The 23,684-nt window shown below is 40.6% G+C and overlaps 1 protein-coding gene across 3 annotated transcripts in view; it reads left to right on the top strand.

The window, feature by feature from the left end:
- tns1b (tensin 1b) overlaps positions 1–23,684 on the top strand; it is a 185,431-nt gene that overhangs the window by 20,792 nt on the left and 140,955 nt on the right. For all 3 annotated transcript variants that reach the window (XM_066685865.1, XM_066685867.1, XM_066685866.1), the window contains exon 2: positions 19,551–19,665. In XM_066685865.1, the coding sequence (XP_066541962.1) occupies positions 19,551–19,665 (115 nt within the window). The remainder of the gene's footprint in view (positions 1–19,550; positions 19,666–23,684) is intronic.

Genomic DNA, 23,684 nt, shown 5'->3' on the forward strand with positions numbered 1-23,684 from the left:
TGCATTTGCATTTGGTTTTATAGCTATGGACTTCTTTAGTATAGATTTATTTTTTGTTTATAAACACAAAGCTCTCACTTTGAACGTGCTGCTGATCCGCTCTGGGGGGGTGTGTTAAATCTCTGGCTCCAAAGGGATGGACATACCAGCCAAATCTCCCCATTACTGCTCCCAATAGACTATGAAAAGTGCAGGATTTTTCTGTGGACTTATAGATGACTGGGTAATTTCCTTCCCAGGATCCACTCCCTCTGAAGGAAATGCACCTTAAATACATGTGGGATCAGAGGGAAGGGGGTGTGTGTGGGGGGGGTGCGGTGTAGAGAGAGAAATTGGAATGCCCTGAGAGCATTTCTTTACTAAATGAAAAGCAGGTGACTGCTTCGCATGAGCCCGGTGAATGGAGGGGTCACATTCCAGCCCTCCTTTCCATACGTAGAGGGCAAATATAGTGTGGATGGACCCAGACTCATCTCCTTGAAGAATGGATGCAGCAGGTTGCAGAGCTTTTGTATCTGAAGGGCCTGACCCATAGCACCCTGTTTGACCCATAGCACTTTTATTTTTAAAAGGTTCATATGAGGGGCATTCTGTATGTTCTCTGTATGGATATAATCAACTAATCCTGCAGGTAATTTTGTAATTGTTCTAGGAAGTGACACTTTCTGAGGGTGTAGAAATAAAACAGCGCATTTAAAACATTCGTATTGTTACAACTAAACTATTATGAATAACAGCATTATTTTGATGAAAATAGAGCATCGTCCTGGGGGTGACTGTGGATCCAGGGCATTAGTCCTACACCCTACAGCCTGGAGGGATTTTTAATTTGTTCCCTAGTTTGAAGAAAGGTCTCTGTGAAAAGGGGTTTTCTGAAAAACCAAATGTGATTTTTCAGGGAATGGGCTAGCTACAACAAGTGCTTAGAATTAAGGATGGTTATATAGAAAAATAAAATGTAATACATTTTATTTATTTTACTTCATATCCTGTTACTCATATTGTTTCTGCTATTGTTAAAGCCTGTCGTGATTAGCTGTCTTCTACTGTGGCACAAACTCCTTGTTTGAGTGTGAACACATGAAAGTTAACCTTTGTAAAAATGCATATACACTGTGGCCAAATACTTGAGGCTACTCATTTCTATTCATCTAACATTCCGTCTGAAATGAAGAATATTTATAGAGAGTTTATCAGTCCTGTCCTGAAGTATCAGTTCCTACAGGTTCAGGAAAGCGTAACCCATAAATTAGAACAATTCTGTGGGGATTTGTTGGCATTCAACTGCGAGAAGTCAGGTACTGATGCTGGATGATTTGTTTTGGATCATAAAGGCCACTCAGACAATGTGTAATAACATTTACCACTTAAAGTTAAATGAAAACCATTTGGACCATCATTGGTCTGTTGCACATACTGCTGGATTTGACACTTACTGTGGGACTGTTTCTTTGTTTTATGGTGTGAGGTAATCTGTCTGGGAAACAGGCCTAGTGTGTTTCAGTCCAGGGAATAAACTCCACTCTCATACCAACATATTCATATGCACTATCTACAGTCCCTCTGGTCTGTACATTTCCCTCTAAACAGCCCATAGCCCAACGGTACTTAAACTTGGCGTAAGCGGCTATTCTCGGTGTGGGAAGGAGTGTGTGCGTTAAGCTTGTGACTGGGGCTTTATTGGAGACACTATGGGAGCTGCTCTCCTCTACTTTCTTGGCTGATTCACGGAGGACGGATTTATGCCTGGCTTGCAGCTACAGCATGTAAATGATAGAGTGAGAGTTTTTGCTTGACAGAGGATTTAAGGGTGTACAGAATGCAGCATGCTGGATATGTTGGGAGTTCTGGAATGAGAACGTAATGATGAATAGAAGGGAGAAGGTTGATGTATTGTGCCATGAGTGGTCTTGGGCTGAAAAGCTTAGCAAAAAAAATAAAAAATTGCTGGGCCAAAAACATAAACATAAGAAAAATACAACTTGTATGGTGTTTGTATGCTGTGCTTGTTCCAGTAATTTATTTCACATTTCAGCGCAGTCAGGTTTAAACATCTTGTTCTCCTGAAGTAAATCTTTGCAGGATCATTAAGGACAGTTTACAGAATTCCTGTATTTTTCACATATGTGCACATAGCTCATCATGACAAGGCTTTGTCATGGCTTGGTGGGCTCCAGAGCCTTTACAGTGTGAATAGTTATTGGAAAGCCTTTTGCAACTCAGAATTGTATGCTAATATATTAGCTCGGACATTAAATCTTTTTAAGAAAGACAGCATTTAATTTGCTTAATTTCCAGATATGCTTCTTTGTCCATTTCCTTTTCTCAGTCACAGCTATATATCATTTCAGACCCATAATGTTGAGAAGTTTTCTTGAACTGAAAGGATAGTAATTTATTTTTTTTAGATCTGAATCATGCATGGAGCTTGATATTTTCTTAGCTGTAGAAGATGAAAAGTTTTAAGTCATCATATTTGATGTAAATCATATTTGAAGTATACAACTCAATATTATGACCCACATTGAACCTGTGAGAAAGTTTATATAGTTTGCAGTTTGATTAATAAAATAACCTGAACAATACCATTCTTTAAGAACATGTACTATTGAAACTTTGTGAATCAAGTCAAAACTAAGTAAACTATATGGACAAAATGAATGTGCCAGACCTAATCATTCAGTACTATTACTACAGGTGTATACATCAAGCACCTAGCCATGCAGTCTGGTGTGAAATTTCTTTTGGAAAGAATGAATCATTTCAAAGACCACACTAAATTTGATTGTGGTGTGATAGGATGCCACAATTACAACAGTTCAATTAGATATTCCATGATCAGCTGTCAGTGGTATTATTGAGAATAGGAAGCATGTAGGAACCACAGCAACTCAGCCACAAATTGACAGGACAAAAAGCTGAAGCGCATGGTGCGTAAAGGTTGACAGTGCTCTGCTGACTCAGTATCTACAGAGATCCAAACCTGCCGTTACAGCTGCAAAGAGGGAACCAACTCCATATTAATGCCTGTGAATTTAGTAGGGGATTTAATAAAAGCTCATATAGGTGCAACCTTTTTTTTATATGGTGCATATCACATAATCATTCACAGTATCAGAACATAATAACCAATGTGCCATACTTAAAGACTGAATGGGAATTGTTGTGCTGACCACTGGGGATAGACTGATGGAGAGGACCTGTAGGGAGTTCTGGGAGATGGAGCAGTAGAGCGGTAGGTGGTCCATAAAATGCATGTGCAGAGTAAACACATTCATCATAATAAATCCTCTGCCTTGCGTTCCTTGCTTTAGTGCCAATATTCTAAATGTTTAGGCAATGCTGAGTTTGGACTGGGCCAGATAACACCTAATTAGATTCAGATGGAGGATGGGCTGTTTTTTTTACCCCCTTCTTTTGTCTTTTGTTTGAAATGCTGAATGTATGGTCAGTGTTTGACTGAGGAAAAGTGCTGTTCTGAAGGCGCCAGTGTATTGGTTTGGATTTTAAAAGCGGAAGCTGTTGATGTTAAAAGGTGTACAGGATTGTTCTGCTTGTGTTCCTGCATGAGTATACATTCCTAGGTATCTGTAGTGTACTGTTACATACTTTTCTCTTTTAGATGAGTTGGCAGGACTGCTTATGCCAGGCTCAGTGACAGAAGATATGAATCTCAGCTATATTGGCGGAAGGACAAAAGCTTTGTACAGCAGCCCCAGGGTGTACTGGGGCAAATCCACACAAAAGAGCAATAGCATACGTATGGCATTTGTGCATACACATGCATAAACATTTTCCTTTTGCTATTTTAAGGTATGGTTTGTAATCTCTCTGAGTTTTGAAAGCTTTAAATAAAGCTCCAGTGAACTCTTCAACTTGGAAATTATTAGTTTGAATGCTGCTTGATGTGTTAAATTATTTTCAGCTAATAAGGATAATCTTAAACTCAGTGGATTATAAAAGAATATTCTTATTTGTACAGGAACTTGAACCTTTTCATCATGAATGACTTTTGCTTAGTGAATCATCCCTGAAAATGAATTAATAAAAGGGGTGGTCTCTGCATAGCAAATTTACTGTTAGTGTAATAATTTAACATTCTCAGTGTTAAGCTAACACTAATAATTTTTATTTACCCATGGAGAATTTGCTGTGTGGCTTTTGCACCATCCCATATAGACTTTGATATTGTTCAACTAAATACATTTTCTTGTTTGATCTGTTTTTAAAACTTGTGTTACTTGATTAACTGTCATAAAACTGCAGACTGCTCAGTTAATAATTTAATGAATAAAGGCAGCTTACTGGCTGTGTTTAAACAAATCTGAATGGCATGGATATATTCTGCCTTATGTACACTTTTTCACGGACACCATCTCATTGTGTTCTGTCACAAATCAATTGATTATCACCCCTGAATGCTTCCCTAATAGCCTTCCCTCTCCCCTGGAGTGAATCAAATCCCCCATTGGGTCAGGGCCCAAGATCTCATTTCAGAACATTCATGTAGGTTTTCCCTCCTCATGAGAGAAGTAGAAAGATAGATAGATAAATGGGTGGATGGCTAGATGGATAGGTGAGAGGGGGAAAGAGAGAGTGGGAGAGAGGGGAAGGAAGGGAGGAAGAAACGAAAAAAGAGGTCAGACGTTTTCAGTGTGTCCAAGTGGATGTGAGGTCGGAGAGGTGGAAGGAGAGGGACGGTGAGGTCAGGGGTCAGGTGCCCCTGCTGGGTAATGTTTTGTGCCTGGAAGAATAGCAGCCTTGTGAAAGAAAACAGAGCGGTTGATGGGGGTTTCTTTTTTTTTTTGAGGGAGGTTAGTTCTTCTCAGGCCAGACTGAGGTCCAGGTTCAGGGAAGTGGAGGTTTTTTACTGGGGAGAGGGGGTTCTTTGGGAACCTCACACACAGTGAGTGTGGATTATGGGTGGTTAGTAAGAACTAGGGGCAAGTAATTTGAGGGGGTCTCTCTACACCCTTCACTGCACAGTGCCACACCTCCCATTTCAGCAGATGCATCAAAGCACAGAGGAGCAGCAAGTCCCCATATTGCCAGACTGTGCAGTATGGGTCACCATATGTAGAATGAGAGAGAGAGAGAGAGAGAGAGAGAGAGAGAGAGAGAGAGAGAGAGAGGAAAAGGAGAGAAGGGGGTGTGGGGTAGGAAGGACAGCAGAGACTTAGAAGGCAAGGACAGTGTAAGAGCTGGTCAGGGAGAAGGAGAAAGAGAGCGATGATGGTTAAAAAAACGACAGACACATGACAGATAAGGGAGTAAGACAGACTTTGGAAAAGACAGTGAAAAAGAAATAAGAAACGGTGAGAGGGAGAGAGATGGTAAGGAGATAGTTGCAACATATAGAGCAGGGGAATTGAATTAAAATTCATTATGGTCCAGAAAATTTCCTCAAGCCAAAGATCTAGAGCATCATCATTTGCACTATGTTCTAGTATAGCCTAGTAGTTATATAAAAATGTTGTGTAGTTAACAACAATTGAATTTCAAAACAGATTATAGTAATGTTATAATATTACTGTAAATAATTGTAGGTAAAAGTCAATATGGTGAAATCTTATGAGTGAATCAACGTATGAATTTTCAGAGATACGAGCCGTCGCTCTGACAATGTTTTTGCTTTATGAAGCATTCAGTTCATGTGGTTATCTTGCCATGCAAGTATCTCTGTCATATGGCTGATTTTTGTAGCATTGTAGCATTTAGTCAGATAAGTTAGAGCATGAAAATAAAAACTCACCCCAACTTCATCCATCAATTTCCTTCACCAGCATCTTCATCTAAATCTTCAAGGTAAATATACTTAATAGAACCAGTTTATTTTTTTACAATCTGTTTTATTATTTATTATTATTTTTATACCTTATTTGTTACTTATAAAGTAATGGATTAATAGCATTTCAATTAATTATAATGGGGAAAATTTATTTAATATACGAACAAATTGAGTTCGGAGCTCTGTCACAGAACAAATTAAATTCATAAGTCAAGGTATTACTGTATATTTTAGCAATATTTGTCATTTTTCAGATGGAGTTGGAAGAATGATACATTACATATAATGTAAATACAATGTTTTCTCATTTCAAGTAAAATTTTAAAATAAAACAGTGCTTTTGAAAAAAAAATGGACATTAATTAAAGTTCCTAATGACTTGTCTTGGTAGTTTTGGTTGATTTTGCTGCTTTTCCATATTACAGTCACATAACCAGCAAGCTGATTGGCTTATTTCACTGAAAGGCGGGGCATAAACACTTTTGAGCATTATAAGAACTCGCACACAACACTGTTATAACAAAGTGTCCCAAAAGAGCTTATCAGCCCCAGAACAGTGTTGTCTGGACCCCTGCCCTGTGTGTGTCATTCAGTCAAGTCGCAACAGTCATTATAATGTACAGATCTGATTGGTTAAGTAGTGTCACGGGTCATGTACAATGCATAGGTTTGGTCTGTAAGATTCCTGGACCACTAAAACTGTAACATAATTGCTAGAAAATGTACACCAGAAGAAATAAACAAAATTGAATAGTTATCAATAGTTTATCAGTCATCGGTTCATGTCTGGAGAGGACAGCTTCTGGGTCTGAACCCAGACCGCTGTCAGCCTGTTGGTGACCCCTGATCAAGGGCAAAACTAGTCTCAGTCACATATGCTTCAGCCACAAGTTGACCTAGAATCTCATAAGGTCAATGAACTAATCTGGCCTCACTATCAGGATTCTGCCAGTTGTATTCTGATTGGCTATCTGCACATGTGCATATACACACTTCCATGTATCGTTTTGTACAGGCTCTGCTACTGGTCCAACCTGAAGGATTGCCTTCATGCATCATGCCAAAACAGCAGACTTGTGATTGGTCCATTTGTGTGTCAGTCCAATTCGTTTTCTTGCGTTAGTAGGTGGTTCTTGGCCACATTAAGTGGTGAAAGTTACCAGAGAGAGAGTCTAGGACAAAACCTACTTGGAGGGTTTGAGGCAGATACTGTGGCAAAGAAGGGATTCTCTTCTACTCTTCTTCTACAGTCAAATCCTCACAAACATGTCTTTTCTAGTAAAGCTTTCTCAGAAGAGTATCCACTGATGCATGAAACATGGGAAAACTCTGTATTAACACCATAATTTAATCAACCCACCTGTTCGTTCATTCATTCATTCATTCATTCATAGTCTGTATCCACTTATCCAGTTCAAGGTGACAGTGGAGCTTGCCTGGAATCACTGGGCGCAAGAGGGGAGCACGCCCCAAACGAGGCACAAATCCATCACAGATCTTTAATTTCAGAAGAAATGAAATGTTTTGCCGGTGTGCCAAAAACCTTTGCCATGTAGTTTGTCTCTTTTCTTATTTAATTTCCTGTTCATATTTGTCTGTATCAGACCAGTAGCTTTATCTGCTAAGCTTGTGCTTCCTAATAAACCGAGCCAAACCTGAGGTTTTGACTGCATGGCCTCAGGCCAGGTCACAAAAGAGGGCCATGTCATGGCTCATTAGTTCAGCTCCTTCAATAAAAGCTCTTAGACATCTCTGTGTTGGAGAAAATGTTACGTTTTACAAGCTGAGAATGACGGTGTGATATTAAACATCTGCTGTTTAATGAATGTCTGTGGGTTTCAGCCCATGTGTGTCTTCATATAAGTCAGCTACACGAGTGACTTATGTGGGGCTCAGAATTCATAAACCAGCCTCAGCAAGCGGCTCAATCACCACCACTTGACTCAATTCATTAAAATCTGCTCAGCCAATCACATTTATCTTCTCACAGCTTGTAAGCACAGTGGGAGCATCAATAAAATGGTCCACCAAGAGATGGGCATTAGGGGTCAGACATCAGGACAAACAACAGAACATAACACGTTGTTTTATCAAAGGTCTGAAATATTCCAGCCCTGTAAATGTAACCAACATCTTAAATCATTTCTGTAAAAAAGGTTATTGTTCAGATAAATGTAGACTCCTGCTGAGACTTTCAATCTACTCTGATATGATTGGGTCTCTGATCTTCTGTATTTTTATTACCACAAGTCACATTTTTTGTTGTTCTTTTGCTGTGGTACAATTAATGGCACATACTAATAGTAAGAAAAACAGACACAGAATGTTTGGGAACTTGCAGTGTGGTAAAATTCTTATATTAAAGCTGTGTAATTTATTTGTAAACAGAGGCACAAACCCTGCAACAAGTCTTGTAACATATTGAAGGTGTAGGATATGCCTGTGAAGATTGGCTTTTTGTTAAGTTTCAGTTTTTAGCAAAAAATATTTGGTGTACTCAAATAAATAAATTAATTCATGCATTTTCTGTAACTGATTCACCCTGTTCGGGGTTGTGGTCGGTCTGGAGCTCACCTGGAATCACTGGGCAACACACACACACACACACACACACACACACACACACACATACATACACAAACACACACACACACACACACACACACACACACACACACACAGTCAGTCAGTCAGTCACACCTACGGACACCTGCTGGCGTGTTTTTGGCCTGTGGGAGGAAATTGCAGTATCCAGAGGAAACCCTCACAGACACAGAGAGAACATAAACTCTTCACAGCCCACAACCACAGGACCATGAAGCTGTGTGACAGTGACTTTCCATGTTGCGCCACCATGCCGCCCTAAATTGATTGATAGATAGATAGATAGATAGATAGATAGATAGATAGATAATTAAATAACAGCAAAGCAACTATAAGTTTCAAAAATGGCCAAATTTTTCACTGTAATGGATCAGACATCAGTGCTGCATGCCACCACCACATCAGTGTCACAGCGGCACTGTGAATAATACCAAATAATACCTTCTATATGATAGACTCATACCTGAGTCCTGAGCGTTAAAAATACAGGGTGAAAGGGGACTAGCTAAGTATGCAGAGCAAAAAATGAACTACAGTTTGTAACTGTAGAACTGCTATAAGTGCACCTATATGGTAGGTGGAGGGGGTAAGTACATTAGTGAGTGTTTTGGGTGTTAAGAGATTTATGAGGGATTTGAGTTAGCGTATTTGTGTGAGGCAAGAAAATGTGTGTGAAAGCACTGAGATTTTCTGTTTACGAGTGCAGATTGCCTTCCTGAGTTGGAGTGTTTCTGCTGCCTGGGTCTGATCTCGTCAAAGTGTGATTGAAGAAATGTGACACATGAAGTGGTTACAGTGATGCTAAAGCAAGTATCACTCGCATCTTAGTGAGTGATGATGGCGCTTAGGGGAAACCAGCACCAGATCTCTCTCTCTCTCCCTCTCTCCCTCTCTCCCTGGGCAGAAGGAAAACAGTTTGACTCTGTGACTTTATGCAGCAGGAATGTGTGAGAGTGGGGGAAACAGGCCTATCATTGCTGGGAGCTGTTCTGTTCTTCAGCCACAGACTTCATGAGGAGCTGCACCTCCACAGACTTACTCTTGCCTTTGAGATCCTGTATTTCAGCTTTGCTCTGGACAAGCTCTGGTCTCTGTATCTTGCAAAAGTCCAGGTTCTGAGCTGAAAGCATTCTGGGATGCTGCACTTACAAGATTCAGTTTGTAGTTCAGAGAACTGTTATACTTTTTTCCCAATGGGGATAATTCAATTACATTAAAATGCTTCAGTAGAATCTGAATTTGTTACTTGGACCGCTTTTATGAACTGATCTTTTTTAAAGCTGCACTATGCAAGTTTGGGATTTGGCATCCACTCTAGTGGAAGCAAGTAATTGCACAAATCATGTGGAAGAACATTATGTCACATGCGTTGTGTTGTGTCTCATTTCCCCAAGTAAGTTCATCTGACGATTGCAAGCATGATAGCTTATATTCCAAACAGACCTTCTTTGACTTGCTCACTCTGTGCTTCTCTGAGGCGCTCCTGTGACTTGCTTGCTTGCTTTTTGCCTCGCTGGTATGTCCTATTTTTCGTCTTGAAGGGAGATTCTCTTTATATTTTAAACTATATATTGAGTTCTGAAAATACGTGTCACTGCTGCAAGATGTAGATAATAGTTAAATGTGCCACGGTGTAAAGAACACAATTAGCACAAGAGCCTAATAGAGCCAATACTGGTCCATTAAACATCTCCCAGATTACAACAGATATAGATCTTTTAGATCAGATTTACTTTCAGATCACCGTGCAAGATCCTGCTCTAAGGCCAGTTTTTTTTTAATCTACATAGTATAAAGGTGTGTTTTTGATAAATCTCACTTGCTCAGAGGCCCATGAACACGTGCATGTTCTCAGCCCTGCTCCCTCCCCTCTGTGTGAGGGGCTACTCCCTACTCCATCTCGTCTCATGCATAAGGGTTCACTCTCCTCCCCTTCGTGTGTGTAGTAGTGCTCTTGGCTCTGTGCCGAGCCTGGGTCGCACAGCACTGCAGGGACAGGATGATAGAAAGAGAGAGTCCCCAAAGGGAGTAACCCCTACTTCATGAGAGAGAGAGAGAAAGAGAGAGAGAGAGAGACTGGCATGTGTGCTTTTCATTAGTTAAATGGAAGTGAGCTATAGGAGAAGGCATGCAGGACACAAGCTCATTTTACTGCTTGGACACACACATCAGACATCAGTTTGTTTTGCTTGACATTGGTTTTGCTCCTTTATTCATCGGCCAGGAGATGAAACTGCTATTTGTAATAGGCACACAAACATAGCCGTGCACAGTATATTGTTCACTAGTGAAATTAAACTGATACATGGACCCTCATATTTACAGTTTCCAAACTAGATGGATTCATTGATACTTGTGTTTTATATTTCTAACAGTAAAATCATTGGCAACACCATCATATATTCATTTCCTTTTAAATAGTATGCGGACACCTGACATCTCACATTTGCGTTAACTTGAAGTTGGCCCCTGATGTATGGCTTTTACAGCCTCCAGTTTTTGGCAAGGCCTTTTGCAGTATGTTTGTAGAAATCCGTGCTCATAGAATCCATTAGATCATTTGTGAGATCAGGCATTGATGTTGGAGAAGAATGCCCACGTTTGGCATCAGTGCTCCAGTTATCTCAGAGGTGTTTAATGTGGTAGAGATCTGGGCTCTGTGCGGAACCCTAGAGCTCTTCCAAACCCAACATGTCAAGCCATATCTTGTTTAGTACACAGAGATCACCCATGAGGTTGCCATAAAATTGAAATAACATATTGTTTTCCTTCTGCTGTGAAGTTACTGCTGTGGAGAGAGTTTATAGCAGGCAGAAACTAAACCAACAACAGTCTTCTTATTTCAAGTAATCCTCTGGTGTCTCAGCTCATTTCTCAAGTGGGGTATATCTGTATATCACACCACAGCCTTATATAGCCCTGCGCTCCGAAACAGTGAACAACATATTTTAGATAAATAAACGATATAATTTGGAAACGTATAATGAATGAATTAGCTGGATGTATCCGTTGAGCAGTTTGAGAGTTAGCTCCCAGTGAGTGTCAGGAAAGGCGTGGCTCAAAAGACAGGTAGACAAACATAAGGTAGGGAACTTCAAGGAAGATAAATCCATTGTCCAAAATCCAGAAATAAAAAGGTTTAATAACAGGAACATCACATATCAAAGTAATCAGAAATATAAGAGAGACTTCTAAAAACATACAACTGAGGCTCATATGAAGGGGGATGCCAATATATGCATCTGAAATATCATAGATGATGTCTGAAAAAGTATAAAATGCTTCTGGCTGAGGTTACTTCCCTTTAGCCAATTTTTGAAGGAGAAATGACAGAATCCAGCAGCAGGGACACGGTGGACTCTTCATTTCATTTTATTGTCTGTAACCCTTATCCAGTTCAGGGTCGCAGAGTGTCCAGAGCCTACCTGGAATCATTGGCCGCAAGGCAGGAATACACCCTGGAGGGGGCGCCAGTCCTTCACAGGGCAGCACAGACACATTCACTCACACTCTCACACCTACGGACACTTTTGAGTCGCCAATCCACCTACCAACGTGTGTTTTTGGACTGTGGGAGGAAACCGGAGCACCCAGAGGAAACCCACGCGTACACAGAGAGAACGCACCACACTCCTCACAGACAGTCACCCGGAGGAAACCCACGCAGACACAGAGAGAACACACCACACTCCTCACAGACAGTCACCCGGAGGAAACCCACGCGTACACAGAGAGAACACACCATACTCCTCACAGAGAGTCACCCAGAGGAAACCCACGCAGACACAGAGAGAACACACCACACTCCTCACAGACAGTCACCCGGAGGAAACCCACACAGACACAGGGCAATTGCAGTTTTTCATTAAACTAATTTCTAATTAACATAAGCTATAATAATCCTTTGATCATTAAAGTCTGAGGAATATAAGACAGCTAGTATTTCTAGAATTATAACATTCACTAAATGCACACACACATCCACAATAGATTAACAGTTACTGATATAATGTCATCGACAGCATTAAAATCCATCAGTGCATCCTCAGCTCCATCTGCAGTATCTTTTTCAATAACAGATTGCTTTATATGGGTTTGTCAAGAAACTTTTTTGCTTGAGTTCAAAGCGAGCCATCAAAAGGGTCACCAGGTGGCATTACAACAGCTTCATGTGCTCTGTCTCACACACACACACATAGACACCTGTCTGGATTCATTGTTATTCTATTGTCACCACATCTAAGAGCCAGCAGCCTCTCCAGTGGTGTTGGGAGGATAATAAAAGTGCACTTTGGTGGTTGGAGTCTATTGGAGGAGTCCTCCTCTGCTCCATTATGAATGTGAGGGTGACAGACCAGAGGTGATGACCCTGGCCTTCATGGCCTGACTCTCAGCCTGTGAGGTGGGAGGCAGGTGGCTCGATCTTGGCCTTTGATAGACAGACATTTTCCAGACGTCCTGTGTCTGAACAGCACTGCCCTCCCTGCAACCTCAGAGAGGCACTGATGTTCTACAATTCACAAAGAGCTTTTAATGTTAAAAAAGAAGAGATTGTGGTTTTGACATCCCTTTTCTTACTTTTTAGATTAAATGTTTTAATAAAAGAGAAAACAAACAGCAGCATGTGTTTTCGTATTGTACAGCTGGATGATGGGCTGCATTTCTGTGGTTGATGAACTCTCCAGTGTTGTCTACAGTACATATGTTAAAGTGCCAGTGGTTTTGCACATTGTTTTTATAGTGGGTTCACACTTTGATTAATACAGACTTAAACATATATTCATTTTGGAAGCTTGTAGTGATGTGCTGTGAGTTCTTAAGAGCTCTGTCACTGGATATATAGCTGTATGAGGCTTTTTAAAAAATATGCATTTGTCCAAATGTTTGTAGACACCTCTTATATTGTGCTACTTCAAGTTACACTCAAGGTGGAGACACAAGTTTGGCTGTTCCAATACAGCCTGTATAATATCCAAAGAAAAGAAATGGGATGCTCTGTTGCCACTGCCTACAAGTATAAAGTCACCATGTTCAATGCTGAATATGGCCTAGGGAGGTTTAAAGCCTGCATTGAGCTATGGAGTGTTGGTGTTCTCTGGAGGGATGACACTTTATTCAGCACCTTTGGGAGGAACTGAAGTGGCTTTTCTGATTCAAAACTTATCATCCATCTTCAGTTCCTCAACGTTGTTCTTGTAGATAAATGCCATTAATTCCTCACAAAAGTTTTCCAATATCCACTGCAAAAGCTTGCCGAATTAATGGATACTGTTGCTTTGGAAAAGAAAGACAAACTATCCATTAATACCGTTGGTTTTTGAAGAAGCGTTGGTTGAACCAGCATCCACAAACTTTTGGCCATAAAGCTTATTGATTAATGTGACTATGACTGACTGGACAAAGCCACAATCTATCTGTTAATCATTGCTTTAAAGCCAAGCATCTGTTAGCATTTCCAAAATGTTTTAATGTTGAGTAAAGTGTCAATCTGTGTGTCAGATCTAATTGATTTGACAAACTGAACCCTAACTTGAAAGCAGCTCTAGTGGAGGTCTGAGGGGGCTGTTTGTGTGCCGATCCCACCCCAGCGCTGTGTCTGGGGTGAGGGGCTGCTTTGTGTGGCTGAATGTATAAGGCAGGCTGAATGGGCCATGTCTCTAAGTTCCCAGGAGCTTAGCATCTCAGTGTGTACATTCTGCAAGGCCATCGGGGTTCTTGGCACCCTGTTTTGGGGGCCTGACCTTTGTGCCAAGCTTGGGGTGCTGGATTGCTGTCGGCTGAATGTCTGGCAGGGCTCAGAGCTGAAGTGAACGTGGGTGAAATCCTTCCACTTTATGGTCTTATGCAAAGCTGGGGGTTAGGAGAGCCTGGCCTCCTGCTGTTCAGCAGCTTCCCTAGAGCATGCACTGTTCCACAATCACACACACAAATGGGCCGAATGCCTGCATTGTCTCGATAGCCGGAAACAATTACAGTAACAGAGGAGTCCAGCTTCATTGTTTGGGCGATGTGTTTACGTACGTTGTCGGAGATAAACAAATACTCCAGGCTTTTAACAGACAATGGTAAAGTATGCTGTGGCTTTTGTAAGATCCAGAATGATGTTTTGAAACCTGGCTAAAGGTTTTCTAGCTGTGTGGCTACTGCCAGTGTCTCTCAGGGGCCCTGGACGTTTCTACATGTGCTTACACTGCAGGCATTCCATAAGGAGCAGCAAACCTGCCTGCACATGGCATACAAGAGGAAATCAGCCATTCTGAGACTGTTCTTTTTTTTTTCCTTTGTGGGTTTCTCTCTGTCTTTCTTTCCGCCCTTTCAGAGCTCTGCCTGTTGTGTCTGTGTGAATGAAGGAACACAAGGGGTCTGTTTTCCAGAGGCCCCGCCTTTCAGTAGACGCAGACATGGATTGAGACATTTTTCTGTCTACAGTCCCTCTTTTGCTCCCCTCCCTCCCATTTTTTAGTTTCCAAACATGCTTAGTATTTCCACTGCCCTTCAAAAGTTTGGAATCACTGTTTTTAAACAGAATTAACCCAAATTAGTTTAAAAAAAGATCCATATCATGAATCATGCTTGACCTCTGCAACTTTATAATACCCAAATAATCCAATATTTTTATTAAAATATAATTTTATTTCATTTTTTTTTATTAAATAATTGAGTTTGGAAACTTTATTCATTGTCCTCAGACTGAAGAACATAGCTCTGAATACACATAAAAATGACTGAAAAAACAGAGAATTTAGAGAATTTAAAGTGGTCATTCAATACTGAGAGGACTTCAGATGCATTTGTTCATGTTCTGTAACCACATCATGTTCAGGATCTGGAAACTGGAATCATTGGGCACAAGGCAAAAACACACCCTGGATGTGGCTCCAGTCCATCATAGGGCGTATATTGGTTATTATTGATTATAAATAATAACTGATAACAGACTTTTAAACTGAAGCATGCTTCTTTTATGTATACGTATATTTTGTAGCTGTTATTTGTCCTTGTACAGACCAGTAAAGTGGTTTTGCTTTGGTTATGGTACTAAAGAGAGTAGATCGTATAGACATACTTCTGTGAGAGGTGTGTTTTTGCTTCATGTATATTGATTTGAGGCTCATGTAGAACTGGCAGTTTGAGAACTACTAGTTTGAGAACATATCTTTCTTTTATAACTTCTCTGGTGCCCGTATCAAACTCAATCAGAGTGCTGAGAAGATCGGCGTTTCCATAGTAACCTCATAAACCGCCTAGCTAGGTGGCCTGGGGAGCAGAAGCCACTATGGAGACAGCAGTGCTTTTCATCAGTGAAGCGAGATTAAATGTGCTCCAGACTTGGCCTCCGGGGTGGGAATTCACCTTTGCCTCCACATTTTATGCAACTCATGCCAGCCTTTATTTCTGAGACAGAGGTGAGTTCCTCCAGTTATTTATGTTTACTCTGAGGAAACACAATCTTATAAAGCATCATTGTTGTAATCAGGTAATCAGACATAGGTTAAAGACTGTACCCAGCCTTGGATCTGGAGGCGTCCCGGCAGAATGTAGCAGGCTGAGAGTGTTTGTTTATGTGCACTGAGCTGGGAGTTGACATACTGGAGTTGTGCTTGGAGGGTGGGTGGCTGTGCAAGCTCTGTCTGGCACAATGTTTTCATCATTTTGCCTACGGCTCTGCACTGTTGTGATGACGCTTGTTACTTCTCATGTGTTTCCACCCTGTCCGTCCATAGTGTGTTCTGCAAACACTACTTATTGCCGTCCCTGCTCTCTATTCCCACTAGCAATTACACACCCACCCAACTGGAATGGCACAGCATAATCAATTCCCTTTTCAATTATGATATAACTTGATAGTAGCTGTGGTATTGTAGGCAGTTGATATTCCAGGTGGGTGCTGTAGAGTTGCTTAGTGTTGTTAAGTTGCTTTTCTGTACTAGCTGTGGTATGATTTTCATGATGCAGAACACTCAATAGTACTTACTCAATAGTAATATAAAGTATGTTTTTCTTAGCCCTGCTGCAAATAACTGTGTCTCTGTGTGCATTTTTGAGGTGGTGAGAACCAGACTTAGGGATTTCCTGCTCAAACCCATGTCTCAGCTCATTAATCTGCAAGTTTACTTACAATAGGGCGTAGAGTAATGGTTCACATTAACAGGTCCCCGTAATAACTCACATTGGTTGAGATTCTGCTGGAACGCTTTAGGCCTGTACGAGGGTAGATGTCTCAGCTCCATTGCTTTGAGGTTTCCACATGCTGTGATGAGCTGGTAATTAGTTGGAGTGATGCGGCACGTCTGGGAATTCTCTCTGTGTGCGCCAGGGCATGGTCGCTGTCTGAGGAAAAACCCCTGTGCTTTTCCATGCTGTGTGCCCGGGTCGTCTGTGTGTCAGTCACAGGACAAGTTACAGCCCAGTCTAGCATTACCTCTCTAACCCTAGCCTGTTGAAATGATGGAAATAAGAAAATAGTACAGCCATTTGGTTCTTAGAGCTATGGAAACACTATAACACTCATTGGGCTGATGTTATTTTGAACGTATTGGCATTCAATAGGGAGGTTGTAACAGACTCTACTCTTACAGCAAGGCTTTACAACGTATATAGGATTTGATTGCATTCAGCCACAAACATTGAATAAATCAGGTGGGTGATTACTTCTGGATCACAAATGCGACTCCAACTCATCCCAGAGGTATCAGATGGAGCACCATCACTGCAGGGAATGCAATTTAACTGCTGCAGCCTAATGCTGGGGGGTACATATACGCAATGCTACAATGTACGCAAGGGGAATTTGTATGAATTTCATTGTTTAAAATAAACTAGAGTGGAGTCTGAAAGCAATAGATATGTACTTATTGTTTTTGAGGTGGGGTCTTGATAATATACGCATCTACGAAAGGGCGTGCTGCAGAGAAGATTTCGAACCCTTTGTGTATCTAATGAGTTGTTGTGCAGTCATAGGGCTTTTCTTCAGTTTAAACCATCCATCTACATCTTTTCTTGGTTAACTGAGTTTCTGTGTTCAATTCACTTCTTTTCAGAAGAAATCAAGCATGCTTGTTTTTGTTTGCTCGGTGTACTCTCTCTGGTGCTTGTGGGACTGTTTACATTAGTGTATTTCACTGTTCTTTGTCTTCTCTGTGAGGTGGTGGAGTACTCTTGGAGCAGACGTTTACTACATGAAGCCAAATTCAAAATGGAAAGCAGCTGAGTAAATACTCAGAGGAAGTGATGTCATTAGGTCTGAGTCACAGTGGACGTTGGTCAGGGGAGCCATGGGATGAGTCAAACAGAAAAGGGGGGACATGATCTCTGTTTCCTCAGTCTTGACACCATCCAGAAAAACAGGGCTGGAAGCAGATAGAAAAGGAGAAACATTGAGACGTGAGTCTGGAGGGGGAAAACCAAAGAGGCCTTTTATAGGAGGTCCTTTCGGGGGGGTTGTCCCAGCAGACACTGCCAGATCCAAATCTACTCCCAAAGCTTACATAACACACCTGCAGATGCCTGATTCCTGTCTCCATGCCCACTGAGGGAGAAGGAAACAGAGGGAGGGAGCATTACCTGAATACAGCTGCACTAGACCCAAATAAAACATTCTTAGGAACTGCCTGACTTCACAGTTAAACAAAGCCTTTACTACTGTGTTGATGTTTGAGTCATGATTTTATGAATCTGCCAGAAAATATCTGAACTGCTTTGTTTAGTTGGGCACTTGAAAAAGCAGCAGGGTACAAAGTCTTATATTTTTATGGTGAGAAGTTAAAGGTGTCATATATATATATATATATATATATACGATTGTGGGGAAACACTGTTCTCTGGTTTGTTATGTTCAGAAGTTCCACACCTTTTAAGATGGTATGTTAAGAAATGGTATGTTTATGGGGAAAAAACAAAAAAAAAAAAATCTATGGTTGTTTGTATGAGGCTGATGTTTAACTTGTACTGTTTTATTTACTGTTTGAATTACCACAGAAACTAATTTGTAACACAAATTGTTTAGTTCTTCTAATATGTTGGGTCTGTCTACTTTAATGCAGTTAGTCCTCTTTCGAATTTAGAGTAATACCATCTACAGCAAAAATAAGTCAATGATACCCACCTATGGAGCATGAATGGAGCAATATCCTTATCTCAGTTCATGCTTTTCAGCATTTGGATGTCTCTCTATTGTTTAAAAGCTTTACTACAGTGAGCAGAGAGAGAAATCCTAGCATACCAGACAAAGACACATTGGTTTACAGACACTGGGGCGTCATGAATGCTTTAGATCAGTTTCAAATACACAAACAGACTGGAGAACTAGCAAACGGTGAAGAAATATTCTCAGATTATTATTTATTGTGAATGCCAACTTTAACTGCTTTCATTGTTATAGTGACTGCCTCTAAAAGGATTTAGACAGGATTTTGGAATACATTTCGAACAACAAGGGGTTCCCTGTTTATTTTAAGATGTTGATATACAAATAACAAATAACAAAAATTCACAATGAACGGAACTGGTTTGGGTCTGAGATGGAGGTCAGTGTGTAGTGCTCTTTCTTGCTCAGTCGATTCTCCAGCCAAATCAGAGCAGACCTGTCAGAATTCATGTGCTCCTAGAGTGAGCTGGAAATCACTGGATCTGGCTGAGCAGCTTTCAGGAATTTGCTTCAGTCATGTTACATGATGAAAGGGAAAATCTCCTGTGCTGCTAGTTTCATGTAGGGAATTTACAGTTCGACCTAGACACAATGCATTATCAGCTAAAAGAGAAGGTCTCATTCCTCTGGGAATTGGAAACCTAAAGTCTGATGTCTGTTCACTCATATTTCTAGTTAGTTTTTCTTCTCAAATATCAGCCTTTGCCAGATCTAGCACTAGTTAAGTCTCTACATCATACAGTGTTACCAAGCTGGGAGCATAATGTTTAGCACATGCTTTCTGTAGAAAATGAAGCCAACCACTGCTTCTTTTCTGACTACATCAGACAAAGACATTAGCAAACAGACGCCTTCATTGGCTTGTGTTGTGCCAGGTGTTGGGGGTAAGAGACAGCAAGATTAGGGAAAACATAAAACTTTACTTACATTCAAGTAAATAGATATTTAGTTGAGTGTAATTACATGGCAACACCAAAGTCATGCCATTCTGTACTGTGTTCTTTTTTGCAGCCTGATGAGTTTGAAGCCGTCCACTCCCACACATTCCGGGTGAAGACGTTTAAGAAGAGCAAGCAGTGCGGTGTGTGCAAGCAGACAGTCACCAAAGAGGGACTCATCTGCAGAGGTCAGTCCAAGGCAAGGGCCTAAAGAGGTTGGATAGGGGAGGGGGAGGGTTAGGGTCAATCTCTTCCTTTCTGTCTAAATTAATGATGAGTAGTAATGGAAGAAGGTCAGTATCCAGAAGAGATGTTCTGGGCATTAACGTGATTAAAAACCATAAACGAGAGCATTGTCTTACGCGGGAGCTCTGAAGGGTAGTAGGAAGCCTCAGAGAGCAGCTGTCTTTTAATATTGAGTTTCTGCCGATACCAAGTCCCAATCCGATACTTATATTTTTCTAGATAGTACTGTTACGCAGTGCACACTTCAAGTACATTCTAGTTATTAATCTCAGCCCAGTGTATCTGCTCAATACTGAATATCTCGCATTAAGAAAGATACTGGCTGAATCCAAGCTGCTGCTTAATTTTTATAACAAAGTAAACAAATGGTTTCTTCACAAACAGCTCATATAAATAATTTAATATTGTTTTTGAACTTATATGAAATCATCTAAAGTTATTTTTGTGCATAAATAATTACTTAAATTCTAAAAGTCAGTCAGCTGTATTGTTGTCACAGATGTGTTGAGGGAGAAGAAATGAAATGTAGTTTTTTTAAGACACGGTGCTAAAATAAGTTATATATTTTTTGAGCACTGACCTGATTCTCTCAGCGCTGCTGATGGACAACTAACTCTGGCTGCTGATTGGCTTAATAGAACTGACAACCAATGAGAAGCGCATTCTCAGTCTAGGAGCCATGGAGTATCTGTCCCTGCTGAGGGAGAGCAGTGTGTCTCAAACTAATCGTGGTGTTGACCGTCTCACCTCAAAAATTAAATGTGATAAAAAAAAACATGGGATGGTTGGCGACTCTAATCACGTGCCCTCATGCTCCAGTTCTGAATCCGACTTGCAGGAATGGGCATTTGTGCAGAAGAGTCAGAAAGAAGTGTGTCTGCTACGGTGGCCTGTAGAGTCAGATCGCATCATTTACAAAGTGTACTACAGGAGGAGGAGAGATTGATACTTGATGCCTAGAGGAAATGGAGGATGGGACTCAAGATCAAGCTTAATAAAGCCTATACAGATCAGTAAAATAATGTTGTGATCGGCCCTGATACCGATTTTTGAGATTGGACCGGGACATCCCTATTCTTGTCTATTCATTCATAAGTCCTTGAATTCTAATGATGGTTAAGGTTGGTTAACAAACTGTAGTCCACAATTTTTAAACATTTAGAACTTTGATCATGGCTAACATATTTAAAGAAATCTTTAGAGGACTTACATGGAGCTGTTTCCTTGCCGTGTGTGTTAATTATTTAACTTAATTGAATAAAAACTATGTATATATAAAGAGACATTATTACTGTTACTATGGGTGTTATAATTTGGGAGCAACGATGTTGATTTTACACACTGGCATACGCTAAGCTTACTTCCAGGTTTAAATTTGGTTGCGTGAATGCCATTATGATTATACAGTTGCTGAATTATAGCCAAATAAATGGAAAGGGAGTCACAGGATTGTGGTTCTGGGCTATTTGGGTTCTGACAGTGGAAATGTGGCTATTATAGCATTATGGTTGGCTTTGTTACACCCTAATCTGTCCCACTGGAGTCCTGCTGGGTTGGAAGACTGATGAGAATTACAAGCTGTTTGTCATCATAAATGCATAAAGAGGTCTCATAAGCCTTATTGGGCTCTGGGTAAATACAGATATGTATTTTTCTATTCCCATATATATTCATCTACAGGGAGGGCCATTTATATGGATACACCTTAATAAAATGGGAATGGTTGGTGATATTAACTTCCTGTTTATGGCAGTATAGTTAGTATATGGGAGGGGGGAAACTTTTCAACATGGGTGGTGACGATGGCAGCCATTTTGAAGTTGGCTATTTTGGATCCAACTTTTGTTTTTTCAGTGGGAAGAGGGTCATGTGACACATCAAAGTTTCAGGTGCTGCACATCTCGTATCTTCACAGCATAGACAATTGCCTTCAGATGACCCCAAAGATAAAAGTCTAAGCGGGTCAGATCGGGAAACTTTGGGGGCCATTCAACTGGCCCATGACGACAAATCCACTTTCCAGGAAACTGTTCATCTAGGAATGCTCGGACCTGACACCCATAATGTGGCGATGCACCATCTCGCTGGAAAAACTCAGGGAACGTGCCAGCTTCAGTGCATAAAGAGGAAAACACATCATCATGTAGCAATTTCGAATATCCAGTGGCCTTGAGGTTTCCATTGATGAAGAATGGCCCCACTATCTTTGTACCCCATATACCACACCATACCATCAAGAAGTGCAGCACCTGAAACTACGGATACTGGAAGCCTGTGCTAGCATTTCTCCTGCGATGTTGCTATCAGTGTGTGAAGAGTGGAAGAAGAGGGTCACAATCCAACACAATCCAACACAATGGGCAGCACTTTGAACACATTTTATAAGTGGTCAGAAACTTGTAAATAACTCATGAAAGAATAAAGTTACGTTAAAACAAGCACATCATTGTTTTTCTAGTGAAATTCCCAATAAGTTTGATGTATCACATGACCCTCTTCCCATTGAAAAACAAAAGTTGGATCCAAAATGGCAGACTTCAAAATGGCACCACCCATCTAGGAAAGTTTCCCCCCTCCCATATACTAATGTGCCACAAACAGGAAGTTAATATCACCAACCATTCCCATTTTATTAAGGTGTATCCATATAAATGGCTGACCCTGTACTATTCCAGTTGTTGCAAATGTCTGGTGGGCTTGATATGAGCTGTTTGGGTGTCCCACGTGGGCATGTTTGGGCTGGCACTGAAAGAAAGGAAATAGTGTCCTCTCCCATAATTCCGGACTGGCATTAGTTGTACATCATACACACAGCTTCAATGAGTGATACATCACCTCTGCCTTCACCTTTGCTGCCTCAGGAGGCTTGACTAGAAAAAATACATTATGCCCCATCTTCCTCAGGAAGACAGTCTCTCAGTGGCCAAACACAAACAGAAGGACAGAGGTCCTTGTAAAAGCTGCACACTCACGTGTTATAAAACGTGTATTAGTCTGAGCTATTTTCACTGCGATCACTATCTCTGTATTTTCTTGTCACAGATATTTAATCCGCTGTTGTGAAAGTGTTATGCTCTGCCAAGATAAACAGAATTGTTTTGAAATGAACACAATGCATTGTCTCCTCATTTCAAGTTTTACAAAAGCAGCAGAGCTGTGAGATACATGTGAGGCCTATCTAGCATTCTGGCCTTTAAAGAAACACACTTCACCCTGTGCATCATTATATTCAGCAGTGCAGCGTGTACTAGACTACACTTTTCACTTGATCACGTTCTTATTACCACTGTCTTAAGCACTTCCCAAACTCATCATGCAGCGGAGTCAGAAACATTTCTCACTAAGAATCGTCCACATCAACAGTTCTCAGACTGTGGGACAATGACTGCAGTTTTAATCATGGTACTGAGGAAGTTGTGGACAGCATGAGACAGCAAATTAAGCAATAGGAGGCATTTTCTGTGACTGTTGGTGTAGTGTCGGGGTGCTGACCTGGACAAGTAAAAAAATAAAGATAAAATTTTACATTTAATTGCAATGTTTTCAATAACTGTTTTCTTAAAGTGCTTTTTATTGTATTTTTGTGTGATTGTGGAAACGTGTGTCCTTTCTGATATCCACAGTTCAGAGCATGTTCCTACCCCAAAAGTAAAATGGGGCAAACCATTATTTTAAATTCCACAAAATTAACACGAAAAAGCAAGATTTACGGAAAACATTTTAAACAAAATTATATGCTGAAATCATTTAGAAAAAAGAGAAGTGTGATCAAAAATATGAAGTAGAATTTTATGTCTCTGGTGGTGTACATGAAATGCATGTAAGAGGGGAATTCAGTGAATCTGTATATTGGTAGGTGTGGAGCTATAGCTACTATATCTACCCCAACAGAAATCCAATATCTGGAAATGTAAAGATTTCAAATATATGACATATATTTCAACGTATATTTGTGAAATAA

Source organism: Hoplias malabaricus, chromosome 12 (assembly GCF_029633855.1).
Source record: "Hoplias malabaricus isolate fHopMal1 chromosome 12, fHopMal1.hap1, whole genome shotgun sequence".
Lineage (NCBI taxonomy): Eukaryota > Metazoa > Chordata > Actinopteri > Characiformes > Erythrinidae > Hoplias > Hoplias malabaricus.